Source organism: Cyclopterus lumpus, chromosome 9, assembly GCF_009769545.1.
Source record: "Cyclopterus lumpus isolate fCycLum1 chromosome 9, fCycLum1.pri, whole genome shotgun sequence".
Taxonomy (NCBI): Eukaryota; Metazoa; Chordata; class Actinopteri; order Perciformes; family Cyclopteridae; genus Cyclopterus; species Cyclopterus lumpus.
The window spans coordinates 25,634,746-25,661,743 of NC_046974.1; the positions used below are offsets into that span (position 1 = coordinate 25,634,746).

General features: G+C 42.2%; 2 protein-coding genes across 2 annotated transcripts in view; both read right to left on the reverse strand.

Annotated features, from left to right (window-relative positions):
- Window positions 1–3,717: 3,717 nt before the first annotated feature.
- Window positions 3,718–8,002, reverse strand: LOC117737008 (lymphotoxin-alpha-like). Its single transcript, XM_034542713.1, has 4 exons — window positions 7,775–8,002; window positions 7,142–7,172; window positions 6,981–7,037; window positions 3,718–5,433 (listed from the first exon to the last, which is right to left on the reverse strand). The coding sequence occupies exons 1-4, from the start codon at window positions 7,988–7,990 to the stop codon at window positions 5,015–5,017; spliced, it is 723 nt and encodes a 240-aa protein (XP_034398604.1). The 5' UTR covers window positions 7,991–8,002; the 3' UTR covers window positions 3,718–5,014.
- A 1,502-nt stretch (window positions 8,003–9,504) lies between these two features.
- Window positions 9,505–26,998, reverse strand: part of si:ch211-158d24.2 (multiple epidermal growth factor-like domains protein 9) — a 37,705-nt gene continuing 20,211 nt past the window's right edge. The window contains exons 4-7 of the mRNA XM_034540977.1: window positions 26,153–26,292; window positions 22,028–22,177; window positions 13,224–13,493; window positions 9,505–11,628 (exon numbers count right to left, since the gene is read on the reverse strand). Of these exons, the coding sequence (XP_034396868.1) occupies window positions 11,105–11,628; window positions 13,224–13,493; window positions 22,028–22,177; window positions 26,153–26,292 (1,084 nt within the window). The 3' untranslated portion in view covers window positions 9,505–11,104. The remainder of the gene's footprint in view (window positions 11,629–13,223; window positions 13,494–22,027; window positions 22,178–26,152; window positions 26,293–26,998) is intronic.

The window sequence follows — 26,998 nt, forward strand, 5'->3', positions numbered from 1 at the left end:
GCAGGCTTATTTGCATCTCGGTAAACGGTGTGTGTGTGTAAGACCAAAAGAGTTGGAAAGATATGTTTTACTCATTGTTCATTACATAACGTGATTACATAACATTATTCTGCATGCACGGACCCTTCAGAGCTACAGAGCACATTATACTTTACCATTTCAATCAATTGGAGTTTTAATATACATTTCCTCTTGTGGAGACCAGACAGCAAAATAATAACATCTTTTCTTGCAAATATACCCAACTGCCACAAACACACACATCACAAACACTCACACACCACACACATTTCCAGAACAACCGGCATACAAAGCCATGTACATTCCTCTTCATTACATCATGTTGGTGGTTTTTGAGGCTTTGATGAGACCAACTGGCTGTACAATGCAAATATGTATTTACTGACACACCCTGGAAATGAAAAAATAATCTCATCAAACTGCATTGACTTTCATTGTACATACCTGAAATCGTGGAGTACAAGGTGTAGGTGGCAAGTGAAACCAGAATCAGTGATACGATTCTAATCTTAAAGGCATGAACACACACTGGTGAGTATTGTCATGATCATGGTTCAGTATTCAGGAACAACCTATTATGAAATGATAAATAAGTATATAGTATTGTGTAGTTAGTCTAATACATATTCAATTTAAACATGTTGGGTGTGGAGACACATGTTGGGTGTGGAGACATATGTTGGGTGGGGAGACAAACTAAACAAACTTTTCTAAATCACAAATTGACACATTTATTAAATAATTTCCACACATGCACACAGTATAAAACAGTTGTATAAACAAGGTGTCAACGCTTTATTTGTCCTCTAACTTGCATACTTCAGTTCAGTTGCATAGTTATTTGAACTAATCTGTTTTGTTGTCTTCACCTAACTGGTATAAAGAACTGTCTAAACAGTTTTGAAAGCGTAAAATGATACTAAAGAAATGTGTGTTACTAAATGTAAAAAAAACTCATCAAATGTATCAGAAGATTAAACAACGGTTGACCCGGATTTGAGTGCATGCTGTTTGTGATTTGTCCAGGATGAGAGGTGCCGCCCTCATCTCTCTGGCTGTAGCGTACCAGATGGTGAGGATGGACCTCTGAGGTCTCTGTGAAGCTCAGAATGAAGAGAAGTCTCTGAAGTTCGTCCAGTTTGTTGCAATGGACGCAGGTTGGAAAGAAATGTCTCTGGTTGCACCGTGGACCAGATCATAGAGAAGTTTGAAGATGGGTTTACCACTTTACGCCACAGGCTCCATTTTGCTTTGCTGCTGGTGGGATCCCATCATAAGATGATCTCTAGGTTTAAAAAAATTATATATATATATATATATATATATTTTATAGTTTTTTTATAGGTTTTATAAATGTATATATATATATATATGTATTCTTTTATAGGTTTATATATATATATATATATATATATATATATATATATATATATATATATATATATATATGTGCATCCGGAAAGTATTCATTAAATTCATTATTTTCCTCAACATTCTAGATCTGTGCCTCAATACAATTCTGTCTCGGAGGTCTACAGACAATTCCTTGGACTTCATGGCTTGGTTTATGCTCTGATATGCTCTGTCAACTGTGGTACCTTATATAGACAGCTGTGTGCCTTTCTAAATCATGTCCAATCAACTGAATACTTATGTACATGTTATGTTTTCGTTCTTTATTTTTAATAGATTTGCACAAATTTGCAAAAAACAGTTTTCACTTTGTCATTATGGGTTGTTGTGTGTAGAATATTGAGGAAAATAATGAATTTAATCCATTTTGGAATAAGACTAACATAACAACATGTGGAAAAAGTGAAGCGCTGTGAATACTTTCCGGATGCACTGTATATATATATATTTTATAGGTTTTATAAATGTGTATATATATATATATATATCATTTTAAAATTCTGGACTTAAATCTAGTTTACATTTCTGGCACATTCTATTAGTTTCACAACAATGGTAATTATAACATCAATATAATAATATCATTGTATTATATTATATATAACAAGAACATATAAATATATAACAAAAACAAGACCAAATATGCAAACATCAGTGCATGAGCGCTTTGTAGTAGTTCAAATTGTAAGAGATTATCAACACAAATACAGACTAAGGCGTTCCTCCTGTATGCACTCCATGTGTCACACCATGCGGCACGGAGGAAAGAAAGAAAGCTTCATTCTGGGAATCCGGCCCCGAATGTCTTTAAATACCTTCTGTTGGCCTAATATCAGAGTATTGAAGACCACAGTAAACTGTCATTGTTGGGGATTTTAAATTAGAGCAGGCCAGATTACTCTACTCCAGCACGGTATGATTCAAATTGGTTTCAAGCTTATTAATAATGATGTTTACGACTAATTCATCCCTACCCTATGTGTAACTTAAAACTAGACCATGTAGGAGGCAGGAGTGAAAATGCGTAATCTTTAATTTGATCAATCTGATCAATGATGACATGTCGTCATCCAACCGCTGGTTGTCCAGGTGGTGCCCTGCAAACAATGTGGGCTACATAGATAACTGGCAGACTTTCTGTCATATTCATGTAATGTGTTTATGTAACTCTGTAACTCTGTTCATCTGGTCACATGACATCTATTCCTTCTGTCCATCCGGGGAGAGGGATCCTCCTCTGTTGCTCTCCTGAAGGGTTCTTCCCTTTTTTCCCTGTCAAAGGTTATTATTTGGGAGGTCAGGGATGTCTTATGTGTACAGATTGTAAAGCCCTCTGAGGATAGTTTGTAATTTGTGATTTTGAATCTTTACAGGATACTTTGAATTTTATGTTGCATGTATATATGTCAATAATTATATTGTATATATTTGTTGCTCAATTTGTTGCTCAATAATATTATTATTATTACTAGTATGTCTTGACTTATGTGCCTTTGATTTTTACCATTATTTTTTATTTTGACCCTTGTGATTCCTGCAGCTTTATGGAAGTCCAATATTTGATTTCTGGAGTTCCTTTTATTCATTCAATAGTTCATTCACAGTGTTTCATGAACATTATTAATTATGATTAACTAAGTTCCAAGGTTTAATTTAAGTTCATCAGAATAGTAGTTTCTTTAGATCATTTTTGGACAAAGGTCGTGACCCAGTGAACATTTCACAAAATCTCAGTGAAGCGTGCCACATAACCAGATATCTCATCCAGAACATTCAATTTAATGATAATAATACTATCAATATGTTTTTTCAAAAACATTGATATTTGTTCTAGGCTGTTACATGATTATTCATTCTAGAAATGATTAAAAAACAAATCTTTATTCACTTTAAATGACCCAGCTTAGAAACTGGACATAAATCCCAACACGTCTGAATACCCTGAGGAACATCCTGACTGAGTCACAAACACATTCCCCAACGTGATTCACGTGGATGGATCAATGATCACGGCTACCCACCATTCTACAACATTATGGTGGTTAGTCCCCGTGATAATAATAATGATGATAACAACAGTTATCATACAGTAGGTGCTACTAAACAATAAATCGTCCCACATATAGAAGGAATAGCTTCTCTTCCTCTTTCACTGTGGAGCCGCTTGGCCTCATTGTGCCGGATCTGTTACTGAGTTACTGAGCTAGTGAGAGAAGCATTCGGGGAATGAATGAACCCCTCACACATTTGTGCTGCTCACTGAAAGAAGGAAATAGTTTGGTGTTTTGTCATTTATGTTTTTATTTCTGACTTTTCTTTCACAAACTCTGTACAACACACATAAAAAAACATAAAAGATCACAAATAATATGCCTTTAAAGCAGGAACATGTCGATTTGCATAGCACCAACTCAGAGAACACAGTGCAACCAATGAAGTGAATAATGAATCAAAAACACATCTTTACCTGTATTAATGAGCCTGTGAAGCGCAGCAGCAGCGTGTGAGTGATCCATAACGGAGAAAACCTTTCCATATGTGAGGGACAGAAGCTGAACGCATCAACACAGCAGGTGTCGTGGTCCCTTTGAACACTCCTCGAGCATCTGGACTCAGACATGCAGCCAGGGGGGTCCTCGCCGTCCTCACCTACTTTAATCTAGTTATGTAGTTCTGCAATTCATCTCTTTATTACTAAATAAACCATAACATGTCTAGACAAACCATAAAAAGGTAATTGGGTGGACTGGTTTGTGTGTCTACCGGGAAACTGCACTGTTTACTACTCTTCAACCCCTTACTTATCAAACCATGGCAATAGAAATAAAACAGAGTGATTCCGCCTCGTCTGGTGTTACAACACAATCGGACCATTTATTATGTATTCAAGTTACTTTAATGCTGAGCACAAATAAGCTTGTGAGATGAAATGCTGACTCGTCTGGGAGAACAATGCCTGTCTACCTACCTACCTGTCTGTCTGTCTGTCTGCCTACCTACCTGTCTGTCTGTCTGTCTGCCTGCCTGTCTACCTTACTGTCTGTCTACCTTACTGTCTACCATACTGTCTGTCTACATGTCTACCTAGGGTCCTCCACAAGCTACGAGTACTATAAGAATAGCCATGTTTGTTGTTTACGTTCATAAGGGTCATTTTGGGGGAGGGGCTTTCGAGGGGAGGCATGAAGGCTGTCAATGTAGCTGACTTGGCGATTATCTTGCTAGATTTAGCACTCTTTGGCTAGTGCTGCTCTACCTTCACAGGGAAACTGTTTGCAACAGTATCAGTGTTCTTACAATGGATACGTTCTCAATCTAGTGGACTCTCACAGGTTTCTCCAATACTGCTTTAAGCCATTAGTGTCTGTGAGCAGTTGAAAACTAAGCAGCTTATAACTTCAATGAGATAAAGCAAACCTATCGTCGAGCAGATACAATTAGCTGCTGCTGATTGCTGCTGATAATTCAAAAGTGAGTTTAGATTTGTCACGAGCCGTAATCATGAAAGCAAACCAGAAAACTACCCTGGGAGGTGAAGGTGCAAACACATTCGAGATCGGATTCAGGAGATTGTAGCTGGTTACTGAGACAGAAGTTCAGCACCGAAGAACACCTTGGATTCTGACTCAACAATGAGGCTGGGGTGTGATGATGTCACTTGTAGTCTGCTGTCAGCCTCCAGGGAGAACAGGCCGGCCGTGTAGAGGGTCTTACTCCACTGTTTCATGCTGCAGCTCAGCGTGTCCACTGATGACAGGAGAGGCACATGGGTCTTGTAGTCATCCCGGATAAGAAACACAGAGTTGGAGAGTCTCAGCTCCTCATCACACTCAAGGTTGTTCTTGCTCTCATAAGTGATCTGCAGGAAGACTCTGTAGATGCCCAGCCTGGGCACCATAAGGTTCCCACTGGAGTAGTTGAAACCTCCATTACAGAAGGCCCGTCCGGCGAGCCGCTCCCATTCAAGATATTTCCCATTAAAGTTGTTGCCTTTAGGCGCTACGGAGGAGAGCAGAGAGGTACAATGAGGTTAGAAGTGCTCCTGCTTCCGGAACATTTCTACAGAACATGACATTTGTCATCTTTTTTCAAAAGAAAGGCGTGGTTTATTTTCCAGCTCATCTCTATCTATCTGAGTTTGGAATAAAGTGTGAAAAACAGCTGTTATTGCTCATGTTCTCAATGTTTCTGCAGAATCTGCTGTCCTTCCTTCATCCAGTGACAGTGAAGGAACACCTTCAGTGTGCCGATTCAGCTTTGGTAGCCGCTCAAGACCTTTCTAGTTTCTCTTTGCTCGTGTTACGGTTCCAACAGTGAAATTCACATCCCAAAAATATGAGTGCAGAGTAAGTAAGTCGATTTTTCAGTGTTGTAATTTCAACATTGTTCAGCTGCAGCGAGGAACCTTCAGAACCTGAGCTGCCGAGACCAAACACTGACTGGTGGAGGAACCTTCAGAACCTGAGCTGCCGAGACCAAACACTGACTGGTGGAGGAACCTTCAGAACCTGAGCTGCCGAGACCAAACACTGACTGGTGGAGGAACCTTCAGAACCTGAGCTGCCGAGACCAAACACTGACTATTGTGTTGTATATTTGTATTATGTTGTATATTTGTATACTGTATTGTATTGTGTTGTATATTTGTATTATGTTGTATATTTGTATACTGTATTGTATTGTATTGTATATTTGTATTATGTTGTATATTTGTATACTGTATTGTATTGTATTGTATATTTGTATTATGTTGTATATTTGTATACTGTATTGTATTGTGTTGTATATTTGTATTAAGTTGTATATTTGTATACTGTATTGTATTGTATTGTGTATTGTATTGTGTTGTATATTTGTATTAAGTTGTATATTTGTATACTGTATTGTATTGTATTGTGTATTGTATTGTGTTGTATATTTGTATTGTGTTGTATATTTGTATTATGTTGTATATTTGTATACTGTATTGTATTGTGTTGTATATTTGTATTAAGTTGTATATTTGTATACTGTATTGTATTGTATTGTATTGTGTTGTATATTTTGTGTAAGCACACTGAGAGTCACCTTACCAAGTCAAATTCCTTGTTTGTGCAAACTTACTTGGCCAATAAAACCTGATTCTGATTCTGAAAACAGGTTTTGTGAGTTTTAGTTTTTTGCCTCTGCTTCACTGTCTTACTTATATATGTATATTGTATGTATGTATGTATATATATATATATATATATATATATATATATACACACACATACATATATATATATATATATATATATATATATATATATATATATATATAAATATATATGGCTAACCCCGAAGCCAAGTGCTCTTTCTGGCAGAGTAGTCGGATCAGCAGGTCTTGCCGATATATATATATATATATATATATATATATATATATATATACACACATACGTATATATATATACATATATACGTATACGTATACGTATATATATGTATATATGTATATATAAGCAAAGGAAGTCATGTATATGCTAATGGAGGGCCTCTCCTGGGGCCCTGGCTCGGCCTGTTACCTGTGAGCATGGCACTTGGATTCCTGAAGTCCTCCTGGTGCTGTTGTGAGCTGGCCCCTACGAGACAGATTCAAAGTGTTGTTCAACACATCGATCAATGATTTGCACATTTGATCTTTCCTGACCAGAAATCAGCATAGAATATTGAACTAGATATTTACCTGATGAATGCCTGTCAGGCTGCATCATCGGCTGTCAGGAAACAAACACAATTATAAAATAGGAGCTGACCCCAGTTGCTATTGCTCATTCTACAGCATATTGTAATATTTGAACGTTCATTTAAATGTTGCTACGACATTGTTGTGTGTCAGCAGTAGCAGAACGGCAGTATTTTGACAATAAATATGAAAACAAAGAATTTAAACATACAGCAAATGGTAATATCACACTCCTGGCTGATACTGCTCAGTAACACTAGCTGTCCCTGAGACATTAAGTGGTCTTAATACAGAACTGTGATATTTCAATATGATAATTAATCTTCTTTCAATGAAATCCTATTATGATGAAATCAGAATCATATCTGAGACTGGTGCCCCTCAGCATGCCAACCACCCGGATCCTGTTCAGGGTCACAGGGCTGGACCCGATCCCATTGGGACTCACATCCACGGGCCCTTTAGATCAACCAGCGCTGCATGTCTCTGGACCGTGGGAGGCCGCCGGAGAGAACCACAAGGACTGAAGGGAACCCGAACCCGAACCCCCTGAGCAGCTTGTGTTGCGGTCCAGACAGCGAACGCAGCACTCCCATAATAGAACAGCAGTACCATGAGTGGGGGCCAAGTTACCTGGCTCTCCGCTGGCGGGCGGCCTCCTCGAAACACCCCCGTGATGAGTAGAGCCAGAGCCCCGGAGAGCAGCAGCAGGAGCGCGGCGGCTAAGCCCCAAGCCAGTCGCTGCTGTCGGCGCTCCTTCTGGCGGAGCAGTCGGACCAGCGCGTCTTGCCGAAGTAGTCCCGCTCCCCCCCCGCTGCAGCAGTAGCCGGCGTGCCCCTCTTCCTCCATGGAGGCGTTGTCCCGGTCACGGATCAGCCTTCCATCTCTTTATTTATGAGCGCGCGGTCGCCCACGTGAAACCCGAGTTTGTACCGAGTTTCATTGTTTCATTCATCCGAGTTTCAAACACCAACTTCCTCTTTTTCAGGTTATCTTTCCGGAGTACCGACACGACAGGATTATGTGCCAACACACCTTCATACTCCCACTGGAATGCGTTCGGGTTGGTTTGGCTCCAAAGTGTATATATAGGAGATATGGGTACACACATCACGTTACATATATGTGTTGGTGTAACATATGGTAAAGTAAGGTTAGAACAAAAACATCATGGTTTGGTTTAAAAGAAGTTCAACTTTGAAACGCAACATATAAATACTTGCTAATGGAGTTGGCTCACCCGGGACTCGAACCGCGATCTCGTGGCGAACGGCTCCACTTTGAACCTTGGGACCACGAGAACACGTTTCCCTCTAGGCACAATTCACAAACCGCTGTGGTAACCTACTTTTTAGGAGACAGGGGTGACTCTTTTTTTCATCGAATGAAATGTCGTCATCATTCTAAAACCATAACACACAACACATGTTGAGGATGACTCATTTTCATAAATCTTGAATCAAGGATCCCAAACAACAACAAAAGATTCAGAAATTCTGACGGATCTTTTTTTTACTGATATTTTAAATAAAATGCATTCTCATCTTTATCAATGTGCATTCTGTAGAGAAGTTTCCACTTCTATAACACCTGTCGTGCCCAAACAATTAGCACATATTGCTCAAGCATAGTTGTGCAAGTGGCCAGAAAATTCAGACCACTTTGGAAACCGAAAGGTCCATAATATTAATAGGGAAGACGTTAAAGATCCCTCCTGTCAGCAGTTTAATATTGCAGTTTAATATTACAGCAACAAGAAAAGAGAGGGAGAGTGAGCGTGTGTGTGTGTGTGTGTGTGTATCAACTGGTGGATGGAGCAGACTGCAGGTGAGTGAAAGAAAGGACTCAAGATGACATGATGGAGCCAGAAGAGTGGTGCCGGGATGACCCAGATCTAGAAGCCAATGGGATTCTTTCATTTAGATTTTGGGTAATTTAAGGAAATAATCTCTGTGGCAAAAAAAGTTACCCGTTTTGTTCAGCAAAGCAATCTTCACAAGGGAACACCACTTTTATGATTCTGGAAGCGTGAATACAATCTGCAGATGTATTTTATATCGCAGAAGAAAGCGTTAAAGTATCCTAAACATGTGTTGAACACTGGCCTTCAGGTTTCTGAACAGAAACCCATTCAAAAAAACACTTGAGAATCAGAAGACTTGAATGCCGACTCATCAGGATGTGAGCGGTGCTCATCCTTTGGAGCGGAACATAACGCGCTCACAATAAATCGCAGATTCATTCAAATGCCTTTCACGTACAGGATGACGTGCAGAGTTCCACACGAGAAGACTACCCAGCAAGATTTTGTGACAACTCGAGTGATTTAAATGAAAAGCTTTGAGAGTGAGAAACACAAAGACAACAGTTAAAACCATCTTTATTTGAGAGTTGACCTCTTTTGGGGTATTATTTACATCATTTTATTCTTTGTTTTGGAGTTCTGGGGGTGCATTTTAGTCACGCAACTGCGTTTATGGCAAAGTCTACTGATAAAAAGAAATAAAGAGTAACCGCTGCGGGTCGACTGCAGAATCACACCCTGGAGAGTGAGAGGAGCGTGTTGAGTGACAGTGTACACACAGTATTCTACCTGTACAATAATAGTGCTACTATTCACATTCATCTGTACAATAATCATATTTACAGTGATCACATTAGGGAAAGAGCCAGTACCTGAGGAGTTAGTTCCATAATTAGCTTTACTCATATCCGTGGTAAAATGAAGCCTAAACAACACAGAACACATGGGACCCGTGTCCAGGACCAGGTGTGACGCTTTGAGTCAACTTTAAAGCCACTTGCCCTTTTAGCTGATGACCTAGTTCGATTGTGGGATGAGGAAGCCCGACCCGGTGCAGGCCGGGCCCTCTAAACAACAGTGTCAATACTGGAACACGTGTCACAGAACCCAACCTCGAGATAAACCTGAAACATTTTTCAAATGCTTTGTTCACCTTTTTGTCGAGGATGGAAGCAAGGAGCAGATTAGATCCCGAGCAGATTACAGTGGTTTAAGCCTGAGTCACTACCTGCAGTAGTGCTCGGTGGAGAGTTTTTAAACGCTAGTTGTGTCGGAAGAAACACTCCTCGTAGATACGCAGGTGAGCTGGCACGCTTTAACAACAGACAGGAAGCTATAAACAAAAGATGCGGTCATTCAAAGGCTTTGGGCCAGCACCCTTCGTCTTCCCCTAGGATTCTCTCCGAAATACACAAACTATACATGGAAACATATTGGGCAATTCAAATTACCATTGGACAGCACATAAGATCAAACACGATGAATAAAACACACGTACATGTGCAGCATTTCTCCCAAGAATGAAACGTCAACCAATAAATCCCTTTTTTCCCTGTCAAAGGTTATTTTTGGGGAGTTTTTCCTGATCCGATGTGAGGTCCTGGGACAGGGATGTCGTATGTGTACAGATTGTAAAGCCCTCTGAGGCAAATTTGTAATTTGTGATATTGGGCTATACAAAATAAACTGAATTGAATTGAATTAAATAAGAACGGAATAAAAATTCATTAAATAACAATCATTGTCTCAGATTTGGATCACTGTCAATGTGATCCAGTTATAACTTAAACAGTCAAAAGTCCATTAAAAGAAAAATATCTGAAATGCTGGGCTCCTGTAAGTCCTGTAACCAGGGTCAGGGTCATCGTTTCAGCCAGCAGGCGCTCGCCATGCAATTACCTCACTGATCTGCACACCAGTGCTCTCTGCAGCCACAACCCAACACAGATGTTCACTGAGCACCCATTCCACCCTAAATCATATCAAACCGGGAACACGTTTCAGGTGGAAACACTGCGTCTCTTTTCCATATCTTTGATTGAATCTGCTAGAGGTGCCGCAGACCAGCAGGGTAACAACAAGCAGGCATACATGAAGGAGCTTTGGATTTGGTACTTTCCAGCAGCTTTGTGTCAGCGGTAAAGTTAGGGGATGGATGGCTAAGCCTTGTAGCAGTTGCCCTGCGTGGTGAGTGCCAGCTGGCCGTTGGGCGCCACCTCATTGGCCTCGTCCTCCAGGAGGCCTGACACGTCAGCGTTGGGGATGCTGTCGTGGTAGCTGCTGAAGCTGATGTTGTCCTCTTTCAGTTCAATGGTCCAGAAGGGGGCGTTGAGTTTGCGGTTCTGGTACTCTCGGTAGGTGTACACGCCTCCGACAAAGCCCAGCAGCACCAGCACCACCAGAATGATGACGGCCAGGATGATGATGTTGAACTGCGTCCAGGAGACTTCCGTCAGGGCCGCTGTGGTGTTGTCAGTGGGGCTGCTCGGGCTGGTCACCAACGCCTGTGTGGTGGCAGCGGTGCTCAGCGCGGTGCTCGTGTTGCTGCTGGACGTGGACGCCGGGACGCCTCTCGCTGTGGGGGAGGTCACCGTGGTGCTGGTGGCGGTGGAGGGGGGAGACGTACTCCACGCGGGGGCCTCCGATGTGGTCGTAAATGCTGGTGTGGCAAGGAGCCGGGGGGCTGAGGAGAGAAAAGCACGAGAGAACATTGGACCTCACAATCCTCATAGGGAGCAGAACGCTGGCTTAAACCTCAGGTTATGAATAACCAAAGTAACTAGTGACACCTTGTGGCAAAGATATAGAACTACTTCTTCGTACCGGCTGCATTCTCGTTCTCAATGAAAAGCTTTTACGTCATCATTTTAGTTGATGTACAGCTGTGTAAAGTAATATGTGAGATAATGTCCAACTGTCCACCGTAAAACATAAGTCATTTATCTCCGTAGCAAAATCAGACTTAACAGTGACACACAGAAAATGTACGCAAAATTAAAAAAAGTGATCCAACAGATAAAACATAACATTACAAACACTTCTGTAAAGATAATATACAAATGTTAGTGTGCACAGCTCTAACATTGAGGTCACGTGAGTGTGGAGCTTTTAACAGGGTTTGATGTTCTGCTCTGAAGAGTCTCAGAGAGGAGTCTCTGTTGTCTTAGACACACAAACACCAAATAAATAGCTCTTTACACATGCCAACTGTACATATTTCCATGTAGTAAATATAGACTATGAAGACAAATGCAATGTGTTTATTCTCATAACAGTATCAGGCACAAAGACTTGACCTGACGATGCCAGGAACACATTACTGTGTTGTACTGTAAACAACAGTGTTTGTTGTGCACACCAAGGGGCAAACCTGAATCCTATTCATAGTGTGATCTAATTGGTGACAGGTGTTTTCACAGGTGCATTCTGGGTGCAGGTGATTGACGGTTTAGCAAACAACACACACAAGCTTTTAAATGTAATGGTTGCGTTTGATGTCGATAACTGTGTTGGGATTTGTAAAGGTGTAAAGCAGCCAATGTGCTTGTGGCTCAACATACCTGATCTATATCAGCCACAGGAGTTCTTTCTTTCAACACCTGTGTCACAACTACCAGTGTGTGTGTGTTGGCCTCATCACGGCCAGGCCTGTACAAGGCACTGCAGGACGGGCCGTGTACAACCGTAAACGTCATTAATGAATAACCCTCGATGATGGCTGCAGTCTATTTAATTCTGCCTCACATGGGATGTACTCATTCTTAATGTTATTAGTTCCGATTTACTAATATTTCTGAATTTGTGAAAGTACTGATGCACATGTTAACATATTTTAGAGGGAAAAAAAGGTCTGTTCAAAACACTTTATTACAATCGTATTATAAACCTTTGATAATAGCAGCTTCTAAGCACTGTGTAGATTGATTGATATCTCCCTGTAAGGCGGGTCTCATTAGACTCCTGTCAACCGGAGCAGAAGTCTGATAAGTTCATGTTATTAGTTTATTAGTTAGTGTCTGCTGGGGAGAACGGTCTTTTACTTCCTTAAAATGGGTTTTCTAAGCCAGAACCAGCACACATCGTTCCTTCTTTTACTGCTTTGAGTAGCTCCAACAACACCTCACTCAAAGATCTAGGGACTCTAGTCGGAGTCGTACACATGCTACAAGCAGTCAGAACTACCCGAAGATCATCATGGACAATTTCTATTTCCTCACAAAAGGAAATGAAAATGTGCAGAAGAAGTATGGAAAACGGTACACTGTGCTTTGGTCTTACTTGGGCGGGTGCAGTTGTGTGCTCGGGCGTCCCCTATGAAGCCCGGAGCACAGCGCTGGCACTGGGGCCCGCTGGTGGTGTTGGTGCAGCGGAGGCAGTGGCCAGTGTCGGGGTGGCAGAGCTGGGGGGGGCCCAGAGGGTCTGCGTTCCCAGTGCAGTCGCATGGAACACAGAGCCCAGATGCTTTATAGAAGCCGGCGCTGCACTGGTCACACTGTGGGCCGCCGTACCGAGGAAGGCACTGGTCACACGCCGGGGAGCCACTGGGATCTGCACAGGAACAGGCAAAGAAACACATGAGAGCGACCGTCACACCTGACCTCTGCTGACGGGAGGCCGTGAAGAGAACCACAACCAGCGGCTTCTTTTGTTAGACTTGTGGCGAACGCTTTCATTTGAGACACATTTGCGCTGGATTCCACCGGATGCAAAGACACACATCTGAAGATATATATACGCTGCCGGTTTCCAGTGAAGAAGCACATTTATTCAAGTCCCTGATGATTCCTGTCTTTTGAGTATTCATCAACATAGGAAATCCTGAAGGGACTACGTATGCCAGAGATTATTCAAAAACAACACAACAGAAGAAGTAATAAACTATAAACTAACAAAAATAGTCAAAATATAAAACGATTGAAGAAGAAAAAAATAACACCAGTGCCTGGTGGAATAACAATAATAGTACGATCAAGTTAATGCAAACGCAACAGCTAACATGCGCCACTAGGTGGCTCCAGACGACAGTAGATCTGGGGGAGCTCTTCCAGTCCACAATATGCTGCTTCATCTCCGGAGGTCATGGTCTGGTCATCCTGCACCACCCAGTGGGTGAGGCTCAACTGAAAGGGTTATTTGAAACATGAGTTTACATCCAGATGGGGACCAGATTTAAGCCTAAAAAGATGAGTGGAGAACCGGAGCAAATACAGATGCTTCCATAAGTACACATAGTAACACATTTCTATCTTGACGATATTGATCACATGGCAGGAGGGCCCACTGAATTGTTTGAGGAGTATGAAAATGTTGTGAAACACAAGCACTTTTACGTCATATTTAATTTCATAAAAGTGAATGTCCTATGTTTTGACTCAGTCTACATGCATTTCACTATGTGTGTTTGTCTTATTGGGCATGTGACTAAGGTGTACTCATTGCATAATAAAGTTGATCTGAATGTGAAACCAACGGATCCCCTGTGAAAGACTTGAGTGACGTGTCACCGCCATCAAAACACCAAATGAGGGAATATGTTTTGGAAGAGTGCCGTTCCTGCCTCCAGTAGAACGTCACTGGAGCTGTTCTGAGGCTCTCGGTGGAACCACACCTGACAAAGACCTAACTTTATATTGGCTTCCTGTTCCATTAATCTGGATATGCTTCAAAAACATGATTTAAACATGTGTACACTGTGGGCCAAACATAAAACCTATAAATGATAACGTTAGGTATGTTATGTCCTCCAGCTCATCCTGGGGGATCTCAGGGTGTTCCTCTGCCAGATGGGACATATAATCCTCTTCCAGTGTGTTTTATGTCTGCCCAGTGCTCTCCTCCTATCGGGACATACCCAAAATACCTCCAGAGGATGGCATTCAGGGTGCCCAAACCACCTCAACTACTTCCTTTTAATGGAAGGAAGCAGCGATGGCTGTTGTTGAGCTTTGCCTGGGACAGACGCTTGGCTGGAGCTAAGGTGGGACTGTCCCAGTACGGAGCAGAATCAGGATGCAGTGTGTGCCAGCAGTACAGGGGACAAAGGGATGTGCCATAACAGACCCTCCGGTCATTGAAAGTTTAAGCAGTCACAAAGATGGATACATGTGAGGGATATATGGTATGACAGTAACCAAACACATTCTTAAGACCGACGATGCTCTTCATTTAGAAGCCAGTCCTCACCTCACCACAGCTCTCTCGTTGAATGATTTAGACATGCAATGGCCTAGATGTTGGTCTATCTAGTGTGGTCATGCGACTGCTGTATTCCAGGACTGAGCAGGCTTCTCCTTAGAAGCTTGAATTGACCTCTGCTGAGGGTTCAACGGCAGCGGCCTGCTGGATTACATAACCAGGAGGAAAACTGAACTGCTCTGCACTGAACTCACCATCCTCCTCCTCCTCCTCCTCCTCTCTGGCCACAAAGTCACCGTCTGACACACTTAAAGAGAGGGAAGGACAAATGAAAACAGGAATACAAATATTTGATGAACCTCGGGCTGAACTGAAACAAGCCCAGCCATCCCACACCACTGAGTAGAGATGCAATCATACATGGATGATTTAATATGTGTGACCCACATTCTGAACTGGTACAATGCTCCATTTCACCTCCCTGTGTGTCAGTGTGGAGGGTTATTCATTTACTGCAACAGGCCTCATCAGCACATTTAGAGAGCATCTCTCCCCCAGTGTGGAGCAATGATACGGCATTGTGGCATCTTGCCATTTGTCACTGTTGCCCGAGCAACCTCTACTCCAAAACATCCTTCACAGCCACACACACACTATTAACATAAGAGCAGCTCATGTTTCTCATCATTTCCTCTGGAGCGCAGCTCTACAGCGGTACCGTCTAAACAGCGGCCGTGATGCTGCCCTCTCCCCCCCTTCCCCCCCCTGCTGCTGCCTGACTGGCGCTGAAATGGCCCAGCTGTGCTCATGCTGTCCCAGCTCAGCTCGGCCTGGTTTGTGTCCCTTCCCCTCCCTCCCACATCCGCAGGGCCAAACGCAACCTGACAGCCTAAGTGCGTCTATACGTGTTGCCACGCGGGCCGCTGCCAATGGCGGGTCGTGGCGTCAGCACGTGGCAATGCTGTTAATGATTGGTTCAGAAAGGGGAAGGCCAATCAGTGATGCAATGCCGAGTGGAAACCTCAATTGCAGAAAAGGTTTGGAGCAGGTTGACGTGGTTAAGCTGTGATCTAAGCCACCGTGTCACGGTGTGATGTTAACAAATTTCCCCTTGGGGATTCATAAAGTATATATCTATCTATCTATGTTAGCGCCAGATGAAGTCAAACCATGCGCACCAGATGGCGGAACATGACTTCTGGTCGCTCTTGGAATTGGAGTTAATCTTTTGACTCCCGTTAGCACAAATAAACCAGGTGTCACAATAATCATCCGTTACTGGTTTCCTGTACGTAAATGTTTGAGCTAGAGCTGAAACAATTATTCGGTCAATCAACAGCAAATTAATGAGCAACTATTTGGATCATCAATGTCAAACATTTGATTTTTCCAGCTTTTCAAATGTAATGATTTGGTGCTTTGCTCGGTTTAACGTCATTGCAAATTGAATATCTCTGGGTTTTGGACAAAAAGTCTTTCCAACGTTTTATAGACCGAACAATTAATAAAATAATCTGTAGTGGTACCAGATCAACACCTTCAGGTTTTTGTGAATTTTATAGACGGATCTTTTAACCCCATCTAATAATACAAATAATGAATAATGATGAGAATAAGCAGTTTCCTTGGCAGCGTGGCCCATTTAATAGAGGAGTAATGAGAAAGCCTAATGAACTTAACTTCGTATGAACACACTGAACTAGGTTACTTGATAACTGGGTTAGACATATAATTGATGCGTACATTTGATCTGACATGTGTGGCTTAATAGAAACCATAGTGTAAACCTAAAGAACTGATTGAGACACTGACACCAGATCAGTAAACAACTGTATGCAGAGGGGCATTTCATACACAGTGGGTGGAAGCTTGAAGTGGACGGAGCATTGTGGGCATTTTATCACCAAGGCTGCCATGGAAGAGTCAAAAAACACCTTTTTACTTGACGGAAAGCGTCATGAGGTCGAGGAGACTTCATGAGAAATTAGAAAAAGACAACCACGGTGCTTAGAGAATCTGACTGCACTCAAGTTATATATTTATTTATGTATATATTTATTTATTTAACTGTACAACAGCGCTGCAGGGAAGACATATTGTTGTAGTCCAACCAGAAGTTCGTTGAGGAAACCGGTGTGAAAATAGTCTCTGTGGCAAACAAACATGACACTCACATGATTGTTCAGCAAGATAATCTTCACAAATTAACACTATTTTATGACTTTTTTTATTTTATGACTGCAAGGTAAAAAGCTAATGTTAGACAATAACCAACACGGTCACATGACCACCAAGCTAAAGGAGAACTAGTGTTCCATTGAGGAGGTTTAGTCCCCTCCTTTAGACACTTGATTGCAACCTAACCTTGTTAGCAACCACTTTTTTGTAAAGAAATGTAAAAGCGTCTAAATTCACATGAGGAGAATTTACCGACGTATTTATGTCACAGAACAAAACATTAAGGTCTCTTAAGCTTGTGTTAACCATAGACCTTATGTCAGGCTTTTAAACTAAACCGGTGCTAAAGTGCTAAAATGCTGACTCATTTCTGTGACTAATCACTACAGCATGATGATGTGTCACATTAAATGTTGCAGCCCCAAGGAACTGTGAAATGACATGAGCTCTCATCTCTCCTTCTCCTTTGGTAGAAGATGGTACAGTGTCATTTGAAGACAAGAAAGGGAGCATCGAAGCACCTTTAGTGTGGCTTAATTCTCCTTAGCCAGAATATAAACTGCTCTTTTCATGGCTGCCTAAAACTTCTGATAATTTCACTCAGTTAGGGACGTTCCTCAGAGAAAAAGACTGAACACTGCCTGCTCCAATGGATCATGGTTGTTTGTGTTATGAGTCCATCACGCCTCACACAGCACAGGCTGGTGTACTAATATGGGTTTTTCTACTTTTTTCCTGATTTACATTAAGCTCATTTGGTACCTCAAGCATTAAAGTGGGCTAGGTGCACTCATTTACGATTAGTGAAGGCATTTGAAGCTGAACTAAGGTGGTTATATGGTAGTGACTGTAGTTCAACCCAGATCTCAACCCAACAGAGACCTTTGGGTGTGTTGTGTAAGTAGGGCAGCAGCAGCCCGGAGGTGACAGAAGTGAGGTCATACAGGAGGGTCACTGGTAATCTCAGTCACTGTCTGGGAATAGAGATCAAAAGCACTCCAGTTAAGGTTCTGGATTATTTCTTACCATATCAAAACATTATTTTTTTTTGCAATAGCTAGAACACCATTTCTGAAAACGGGCCCCATTTTGTTGAAAATCTAGAAACATTTAAACATAACTATATATCTCACATTTCTTACAAAAGCAAACTTCTATATGAAGTTGCAAAAGTAAAAAAAAGTTTTTTTGCGCCACTTGATACGGTAAATCATTATTTTATAAAACACTTTTATACAAAGACTGTCATTTTTATTTGTTGCATGTCGTAACTTTAGACTATGAACACAAATTCATACTCACAAAATCAAAACCGTATCAGACAAAATTACTTTGAATATGAAAAGAACATATTTATGTATTGTATTGTAAACAAAAATTGTTTATTTTACTTACCATCCTCCAAGATTGGCCTCCATTGTTCAATTCAATTTACTACCAGCAGGAGTATGGTAAGGCTGGCTTTACTACCAGAGAGGCATAGCAGGAGTATGGTGAGGCTGGCTTTAATACCAGAGAGGCATAGCAGGAGTATGGTGAGGCTGGCTTTAATACCAGAGAGGCATAGCAGGAGTATGGTAAGGCTGGCTTTAATACCAGAGAGGCACAGCAGGAGTATGGTAAGGCTGGCTTTAATACCAGAGAGGCATAGTAGGAGTATGGTGAGGCTGGCTTTAATACCAGAGAGGCATAGTAGGAGTATGGTGAGGCTGGCTTTAATACCAGAGAGGCACAGCAGGAGTATGGTGAGGCTGGCTTTACTACCAGAGAGGCATAGCAGGAGTATGGTGAGGCTGGCTTTAATACCAGAGAGGCACAGCAGGAGTATGGTAAGGCTGGCTTTACTACCAGAGAGGCATAGCAGGAGTATGGTAAGGCTGGCTTTAATACCAGAGAGGCACAGCAGGAGTATGGTAAGGCTGGCTTTAATACCAGAGAGGCACAGCAGGAGTATGGTGAGGCTGGCTTTACTACCAGAGAGGCATAGCAGGAGTATGGTGAGGCTGGCTTTAATACCAGAGAGGCATAGTAGGAGTATGGTGAGGCTGGCTTTAATACCAGAGAGGCATAGCAGGAGTATGGTAAGGCTGGCTTTAATACCAGAGAGGCATAGCAGGAGTATGGTGAGGCTGGCTTTAATACCAGAGAGGCACAGCAGGAGTATGGTAAGGCTGGCTTTAATACCAGAGAGGCATAGTAGGAGTATGGTGAGGCTGGCTTTAATACCAGAGAGGCACAGCAGGAGTATGGTGAGGCTGGCTTTACTACCAGAGAGGCATAGCAGGAGTATGGTAAGGCTGGCTTTAATACCAGAGAGGCACAGCAGGAGTATGGTAAGGCTGGCTTTACTACCAGAGAGGCATAGCAGGAGTATGGTGAGGCTGGCTTTAATACCAGAGAGGCACAGCAGGAGTATGGTGAGGCTGGCTTTACTACCAGAGAGGCATAGCAGGAGTATGGTGAGGCTGGCTTTAATACCAGAGAGGCACAGCAGGAGTATGGTAAGGCTGGCTTTAATACCAGAGAGGCATAGTAGGAGTATGGTGAGGCTGGCTTTAATACCAGAGAGGCACAGCAGGAGTATGGTGAGGCTGGCTTTACTACCAGAGAGGCATAGCAGGAGTATGGTAAGGCTGGCTTTAATACCAGAGAGGCACAGCAGGAGTATGGTAAGGCTGGCTTTACTACCAGAGAGGCATAGCAGGAGTATGGTGAGGCTGGCTTTAATACCAGAGAGGCACAGCAGGAGTATGGTAAGGCTGGCTTTAATACCAGAGAGGCACAGCAGGAGTATGGTAAGGCTGGCTTTAATACCAGAGAGGCATAGCAGGAGTATGGTAAGGCTGGCTTTAATACCAGAGAGGCACAGCAGGAGTATGGTAAGGCTGGCTTTACTACCAGAGAGGCACAGCAGGAGTATGGTGAGGCTGGCTTTACTACCAGAGAGGCACAGCAGGAGTATGGTGAGGCTGGCTTTAATACCAGAGAGGCATAGCAGGAGTATGGTGAGGCTGGCTTTAGTGCTGAGATAATAGCCATGCTGTGATAAAGAGTTGCGTAATGCTAGGCGGCATCAGGAAAGGGCTTTCCACTCCCACTAGAAAGATAAAGCTGATCGTGGCACATTGGTACATGCAATACACACATTAAAAACCACCCGAACACCCTTTGGAATCTATCCCACTCCCCAAAATCAGTGAGGACATACCTAACAATCTTGGAGTGCCGATCTGAATGTTGACCAGAAGATCATAGCTAAGGTTCTAGCTTCACTTTTGCAGACAGCGCTACCATCGGTGATCTCTACAGACCAAACGGGCTACATGGCAGGAAGGAGATCCTCATTTAACTGCTTAACATAATCAGCTCCCCAAACCATGACACCCTTGCGGCAATATTATCTTTAGATGCTGAGAAGGCTTTCGACAGGGTCGAATGGAAGTATCTATACTATATTCTGTGAAGATTTGGCTTCGGCTCAGACTTTGTAGCCTGAATCGATTGCTCTATAACTCTCTGACTGCCTCCATTCTCACTAACAGTTTGAAATCCCGCCCTTTCGCTTTACGTGGTGGCACCAGACAAAATTGTCCCCCATCACCCTTTTTGTTTGCTTTTGCCATTGAACCTTTAGCCATCTGGCTCCAGGGTGAGGAAGGACTCGAGGGCATTTCCAGGATGGGAATCACACACACAAACTGTCACTATATGCAGATGATTTCTTGTTATACGTCTCCAATCATCCCTTTGAGTTGTCAAAGATATTCTGGTTATCAATTAAACTAATTCAAAGAAAGGTGAACTTCTCTCCATAAAGGCGTTAACCAAGTAACTACCACAGTCTCTCTTTCCATTCAAGAGGACCTTGGAAGGATTTAGATACCATGGGCTTGTCATTACACCATCAATTATGGATGTCTTCACCAAGAACCTTTATCCCTTTTGTTGACAATTGTAAATCCGATATAATCCGCTGGTCTGCTCCCCTGTCCCTCATTGGCTGTGTCATCATGAAAATGATTCAACATATTCCAAATCTTTATTTAATTTCTGTGAGCTAATAAACCTCCTCACATTAAGAAAGCAATCTTATCACATCCTAAAATGATAGGCGGTTTACCTTTACCCAATATAATCCAATATTATTGGGCCTGTAACATTGAAAAAGCTACGTCACTGGATGAACAATGGGCTCAGAAATGGTCCCTTGTGGGCCCAAATGGAACCTCTTCCAAGTTCTCCCTTAAATCCCTCGTCACGGCATGACTTCCTCTTAAAACCCACGAGATCTCAGAAAATCCGATAGTTACCAACTCCCTCAACATCTGGATACAATTCCGTAAACATTTTGGACTGGCTGCAGTCTTTAGAAAACACTTATTTTCACCTGTGTCTAACCCTACTTTTCGTGCGTGGCGCGACAAAGTCCTACGTAGTATTAAAGACTTTTATAAGGGACTTTATTGATTTTGCAGGACTGTCCGCTAAATTTGACCTGCCTAATTTCTGCTTTCTACAGATTAGACAAGTCTGAATATCCCATCTTTCCTAATCACCAACCTGGATCTTTGATTGACTCCTATGCAAAAAGGCTCCATCTAAACTATCTAAGGCTCCATTGACTCCCTTAATCCGGACATTTCATCTGAAACAGGCCTAGGAAAAAGAAATATGTAAACCAATATCTGACAACCGATGGGTTCGCATTCATGGGGTGGAGTTTAGCCAATTCCCTGATTGATGTGTGGTTGTGAGCAGTGAGCACTGACCAGTGTGACAGGTGCCATTAGAGGTGGAGTAGGAGCAGGGACACGGTGCACAGGCTGTGGTCAGGGCGGCTCCAGGACTGCGGTAGAAACCAGGCTTACACTCCTCACAGTTGGATCTCTGGGTGTTGCCCTCACAGTTCACACACACTCCTGGAAGACAGAACAAAGGTTATCTGGATCTGTATACTGTACACAATACAGAAAGTGAGATCATTTGGTAGTATAACTCTTAATCATAGTTAAGTTGAAAAGTAATTCCAGTCTGGGGTTCGTATTATCTTTGTACTGGTGTGGCTAACAGCTTTTATTTAAGGATGATATTCCGTTTCTTTCATCTGAATTTCACCATTTCATAGAAATGGTTGAATTGCACTACTTATCAAAGTACACGCTCCTCTATGTAATTCATCAGGTTGACTTCATTTTTGGATATCGCTCCACGGTTTTATCAATTACATGACACATGGGAATTGTCTCAAGGTAGATGCTATCTTGCTTTAGCAGTACAAAGAAACCAACCAAACCACATTATATCCATCATTTCAAAGGATAATCACAACGAGTGGACAAGATCAGGATGTTAAGGAAGGCCAACTCCTGATCAAAATGTGTGTGTGAATGCACATCATTTCCTGCTCATCTTACTCCGGATTTCTTCCCCTCTGAACAATGTAGTCATTATTCTAAGCTGTCAGATAGAGAAAAGAAAATGCTAGTAACATTCATGTGTTTGTAAATGTATATCAAAGCAAATACCAAATGATGATAAACTAGTTATTGTGCTTTTAAAATAATGGCAGGACAAATAAATGAGTTAAAATTCAAATGATTTTAAATCACATTTAGTGATTAGAAACCTGCTTATAGTTTAATTTTAGCGTAATTGTAGAACACTAACTGTGAATTACGATTTAGATGACATGATTATGTCCGACGTGCAGAGAAGGTGGAAATACTTTATTATGCCCAAATTTTGCATGCACATCTTCTGTTTGTGAAACTTAATGATGGTGCATTCAAGGACATCCAGACATTTGACACACACACACACACACACACACACACACACACACACACACTTTATTTCACAAATTCAAGGTAACATGAATTGAGAAAGTTTCAAAGATTGTTATTTTGGGTAAACTATTCCGTTCTACTCCCTCTTGACATCAGGAACTCTACACATCTTCCATCGCAACTCATATGTTCAGTGTTCAGTCTGTACCTTGACCTATAAAAGTACACTCTTGAGGTGGTTATTATTATTATTTCATATACGTGTGATTCTTGCAATGTTGGGGTTGCATCCACATGGTTGAATGCACTTAAAGGAAGTCCTTTTGGATAAGATGAAGGTAATGTGTACATTTGCTTTTTCGTCATGACAAAAAAACCACTTGAAATTCCCACAATAAAGTCCTTAATTATTGTTATTATAAATCTTTGTGTAGGTGTTACCACTATTGTGCCATTTGTAGTTGAGCCTCCGTCTGTGGTTGAGCCTCCATGATAATAATCAGAGGTTCCAGACATGACTGAAGCCGTCCAGACTGCAGCGCATGCTAAATCTTTGCGTAACATTGGTTTCAACCATGAGCTGTGGAAGAGTCTTCCCACCATGCATCCACCACGGCGTCAACAGAGGAGCCGCTAACAGGTTCAAGGAGCTGCTGAGAAGTGCACACCCTACGCATTACAGGAGAGATGAAGAGGGGTTTGTCCTGGAGAAAAAAAGGGCTTCTCCCCCCCAAATGATGGACCAGTGATGAGAAATAACAGCTTTAACACCACTTCTGTTGATAAATGACAGGAGAGAAGTGAGACCAAATTGAAGTTTGTTTATTTTGAAGCCACATGGACGTCAGCCTTAAGTGCACTCAGGTTCAGAGGTAAATAAGTTATTGTAAAGCGTGTGTTCTTGATAATAAACTGCTTTTATCTCTGCATTCTTTTATTCAGCCTTTATATATTTTGTCAGTAGAAAACGATGGGTCAGTGCGGGGACAAGCTGTCTCTGTCCTGTTAGAAATGACGAGTCCCTGTCATGTTTATCTGTGGTCCACAGTGTTTGGGACACTGTATAATTTGCATTTGCTCATTGTGTAAGCAGGGAAGGCCGGGGTCAGCCTTTAAAAGGGCGCCGTCAAACCTGAGCGACGGTAATCCACAGCACTGAGCACTGAGCACTGAGCCCAGGCTCGGCTTCAGCACTCCATCTGCCCGGGCATTATAGTGGCATACATGTGGCTTCTGACCCTTCCCCCTCCCCAGCCCCCCAGCCTGACTGCTCGGAGGTGAGCAGCAAACCTCGTGTACATGTGATGAGAAGGATAAATCCACCTTAAATCCCACAGATGTCTGCCTGCTGATTCAGCAGCTTTCCTGGTCTCTAAGTTCCTTCTGCACACAGTCAATATTTAATCTAGGCAAACTGGAGGGTTTGCATACGCTCTAATTAAACCCATCAGTGTACCAAGTACCAAGGTGTCAACTTGCAGCAAGTTCCAGAGGAAAATTATGGAGAACTTCATGAACATTTCATTGGCAAAGTCCAGACTGTTAAGCTTCAGCTTCCTTGTGCAGAGTCCATTTGCAAAGGAACTGCTTGGTGAAAGAGGCAGATACAGCTGCTCCTCTCATTCCATCAGTATTGCCATTGGAGAGGGGACATGTAGGCTGTTTCTGCTGCTTTAATGAAACAGATTTAGTTTGATGATTTTCATAACATAGAGTCTGAAGAGTCTCAGCAGATACTGATTTATATTCCTTTAATGTATAATTATGTAAGTAGCATGAAAAAGTTGCTTTTCGAGATGGAGCTCATATTAACTACGTTATATACTGTTATGTGCGCAGCTACAGGACACTGGACCCAAACGCCGTCAACGATGGAAAAGCAACTTTATTGCTCAACAGGATCCAAAAACAGGATTCAAAAACAGGATTCAAAAACAGGATTCCAAAACAGGATACAGAACAGGATACAGAACAGTCTTACACGCAAGATCTTCCACGATCTAGACAAGACGAACCGACCAAGGGGAATGACACAAACAGGACTTAAATACAGAGGGCTGGTGCAGGTGATTGGACACAGGAGGAAACAATCAGGGACAGGGCAGACAAGCACAGGGACAGGAAGTGCAGAGAAACAGAGGACACGAGAGACAAGGACTTCAAAATAAAACAGGAAACACGACAACACTACAGATCCTGACATATACTATTGGGGAGTTTATTCTATAACAATGTATATCATGCATGTATCAATGCTCATTAGTTGAAATTCATTTCATAAACTAAAAGTCTTAATCTACAAAGTAACTTGTAGGATAAAGTAGCATAAAATTAAAAATACTCAAGTATAGGGATGTATAAACTGTACTCAAGGAGACATATCATGCTCATTTTCAGGTTCATAATTGTATTTTAGGTTTCTACCAGAACATGTTTTAATGTTCAAAAACACTTTATTTCTCACAGTCTGAATACGCCTGTATTCACCCTGTCTGAATCGCTCCGTCTTAGCGCCTGTCTCTTTAAGCCAGGATGGGAGGGGTCCCAATACAGTCCAGTCTGCTCCGATTGGCTCGCAGGAAGAATATGTCATACCTTCCCAAAAGGTAGTTCAAATGAGGCTGCATGTGACACATGAAGGACAGCCAGATGGGAATGCTTTGTTGATCCAGGCAGTTCCTAACAAACTGAATGGGTCACAGTTTGTGGGTTGGAACTCCAGATATCAAATGTATGAGCACAAGTGACTTCCTCATCATACGTCCTCTTTAAGTAGCTCAGAGCTACTTTACACCACTTATTTGAGAGATGGTCTCCCTGGATTTGAAGCCAGGATGTGTGATCTTCTAGACAGGTGCTTTAGCCAAATGAAACAACAATCATAAAGAAAAGAAAAGTGTTGATACAAAACGAGATAAGGATAAAGATATTTGGGTAACTCTGAGCTTCAATGCAGGACACAAACTGAAGGTAATGTGTATGTTTCTTACTGGACCTGCTGTGGCATTATATGTTGATTTAATTATCGTTACTAATCCTGTAACTCATACTATGAAGCAAATTCTGAAATGGGAAATTCAGGCGACACCAACATTTCTCGTGACTCACCGGACTGGGGATGGCAGTAGTTGGTGTGGTTCTGACACTGGCAGGGCCGGCACCCCGTGCTGCTGAAGTGGAAGAAACCCGGGTGGCATTCATCACACTTTGGTCCGTACACTCCCGTCTTGCACACGCATATCCCTGAGCTGAAAGGAGCAGAACAGAAGAGAAGCAATCAGAAAATACAGTCCCAGACAAACATTTCAGAAAACCATGCCAGAGATGTGATGTCATCGGATGTGAAGTCCAGCCTGGTGATTCCACACTTGACTTCCTGCTTTCTAGAACTCTGTTCCAGGTATGACGCATGTGGGGAACACCTTCCATCCCTCCACACTGCTCATATCAGGCTCCTACACGTTGAACATGGTGTCCAGCACCACATTGTGACAAAGCCTGTTTGCCACCTCGTGTTTCTTTAATATGTCTTTTTGTCTGTAAAGAATCGGTCTACCAAAGCCTCCACAAACATGAGCTCACCTCGGATTCTCCATTAGTGAGTCATCCAAAAATATGGTTTGAGTCAGACTACGGTGTTAAAAAAGGTGGAAACACATCAGTCTCTCCAAGACCCATACGTAATATTTACTCAGCTCAATTTTAACAATGTAAGTGAGCAATCTGAGGAATTGCTCTTACAGCATAGCGATTGCAGCGGAATGACATCGAAAAATACTCTGAAATCCACCATCTGTCTCCCTGTCACATTAAAGAGACAGAAAAAAAAGCAGCTCCAGTGATTCCAATTAGCAGCTCCAGTGATTTTAACTCAGACTCTAACAAAACGTGTCGAGTGCTTTTATGCCAGTCATTCATGTGTTTGTTTTACAGATAGCTTTTAGCGGTCTAAAC

Coding starts and splice junctions, on each gene's coding strand:
- LOC117737008 (XM_034542713.1), bottom strand. CDS start 7,990: ATGGAGGAAGAGGGGCACGCCGGCTACTGCTGCAGCGGGGGGGGAGCG. Junction 7,173..7,774: donor GCCCGCCAGCGGAGAGCCAG/GTAACTTGGCCC, acceptor GTTTCCTGACAG/CCGATGATGCAGCCTGACAG. Junction 5,434..6,980: donor TCCAAGTGCCATGCTCACAG/GTAACAGGCCGA, acceptor TCTCCTCCGTAG/CGCCTAAAGGCAACAACTTT.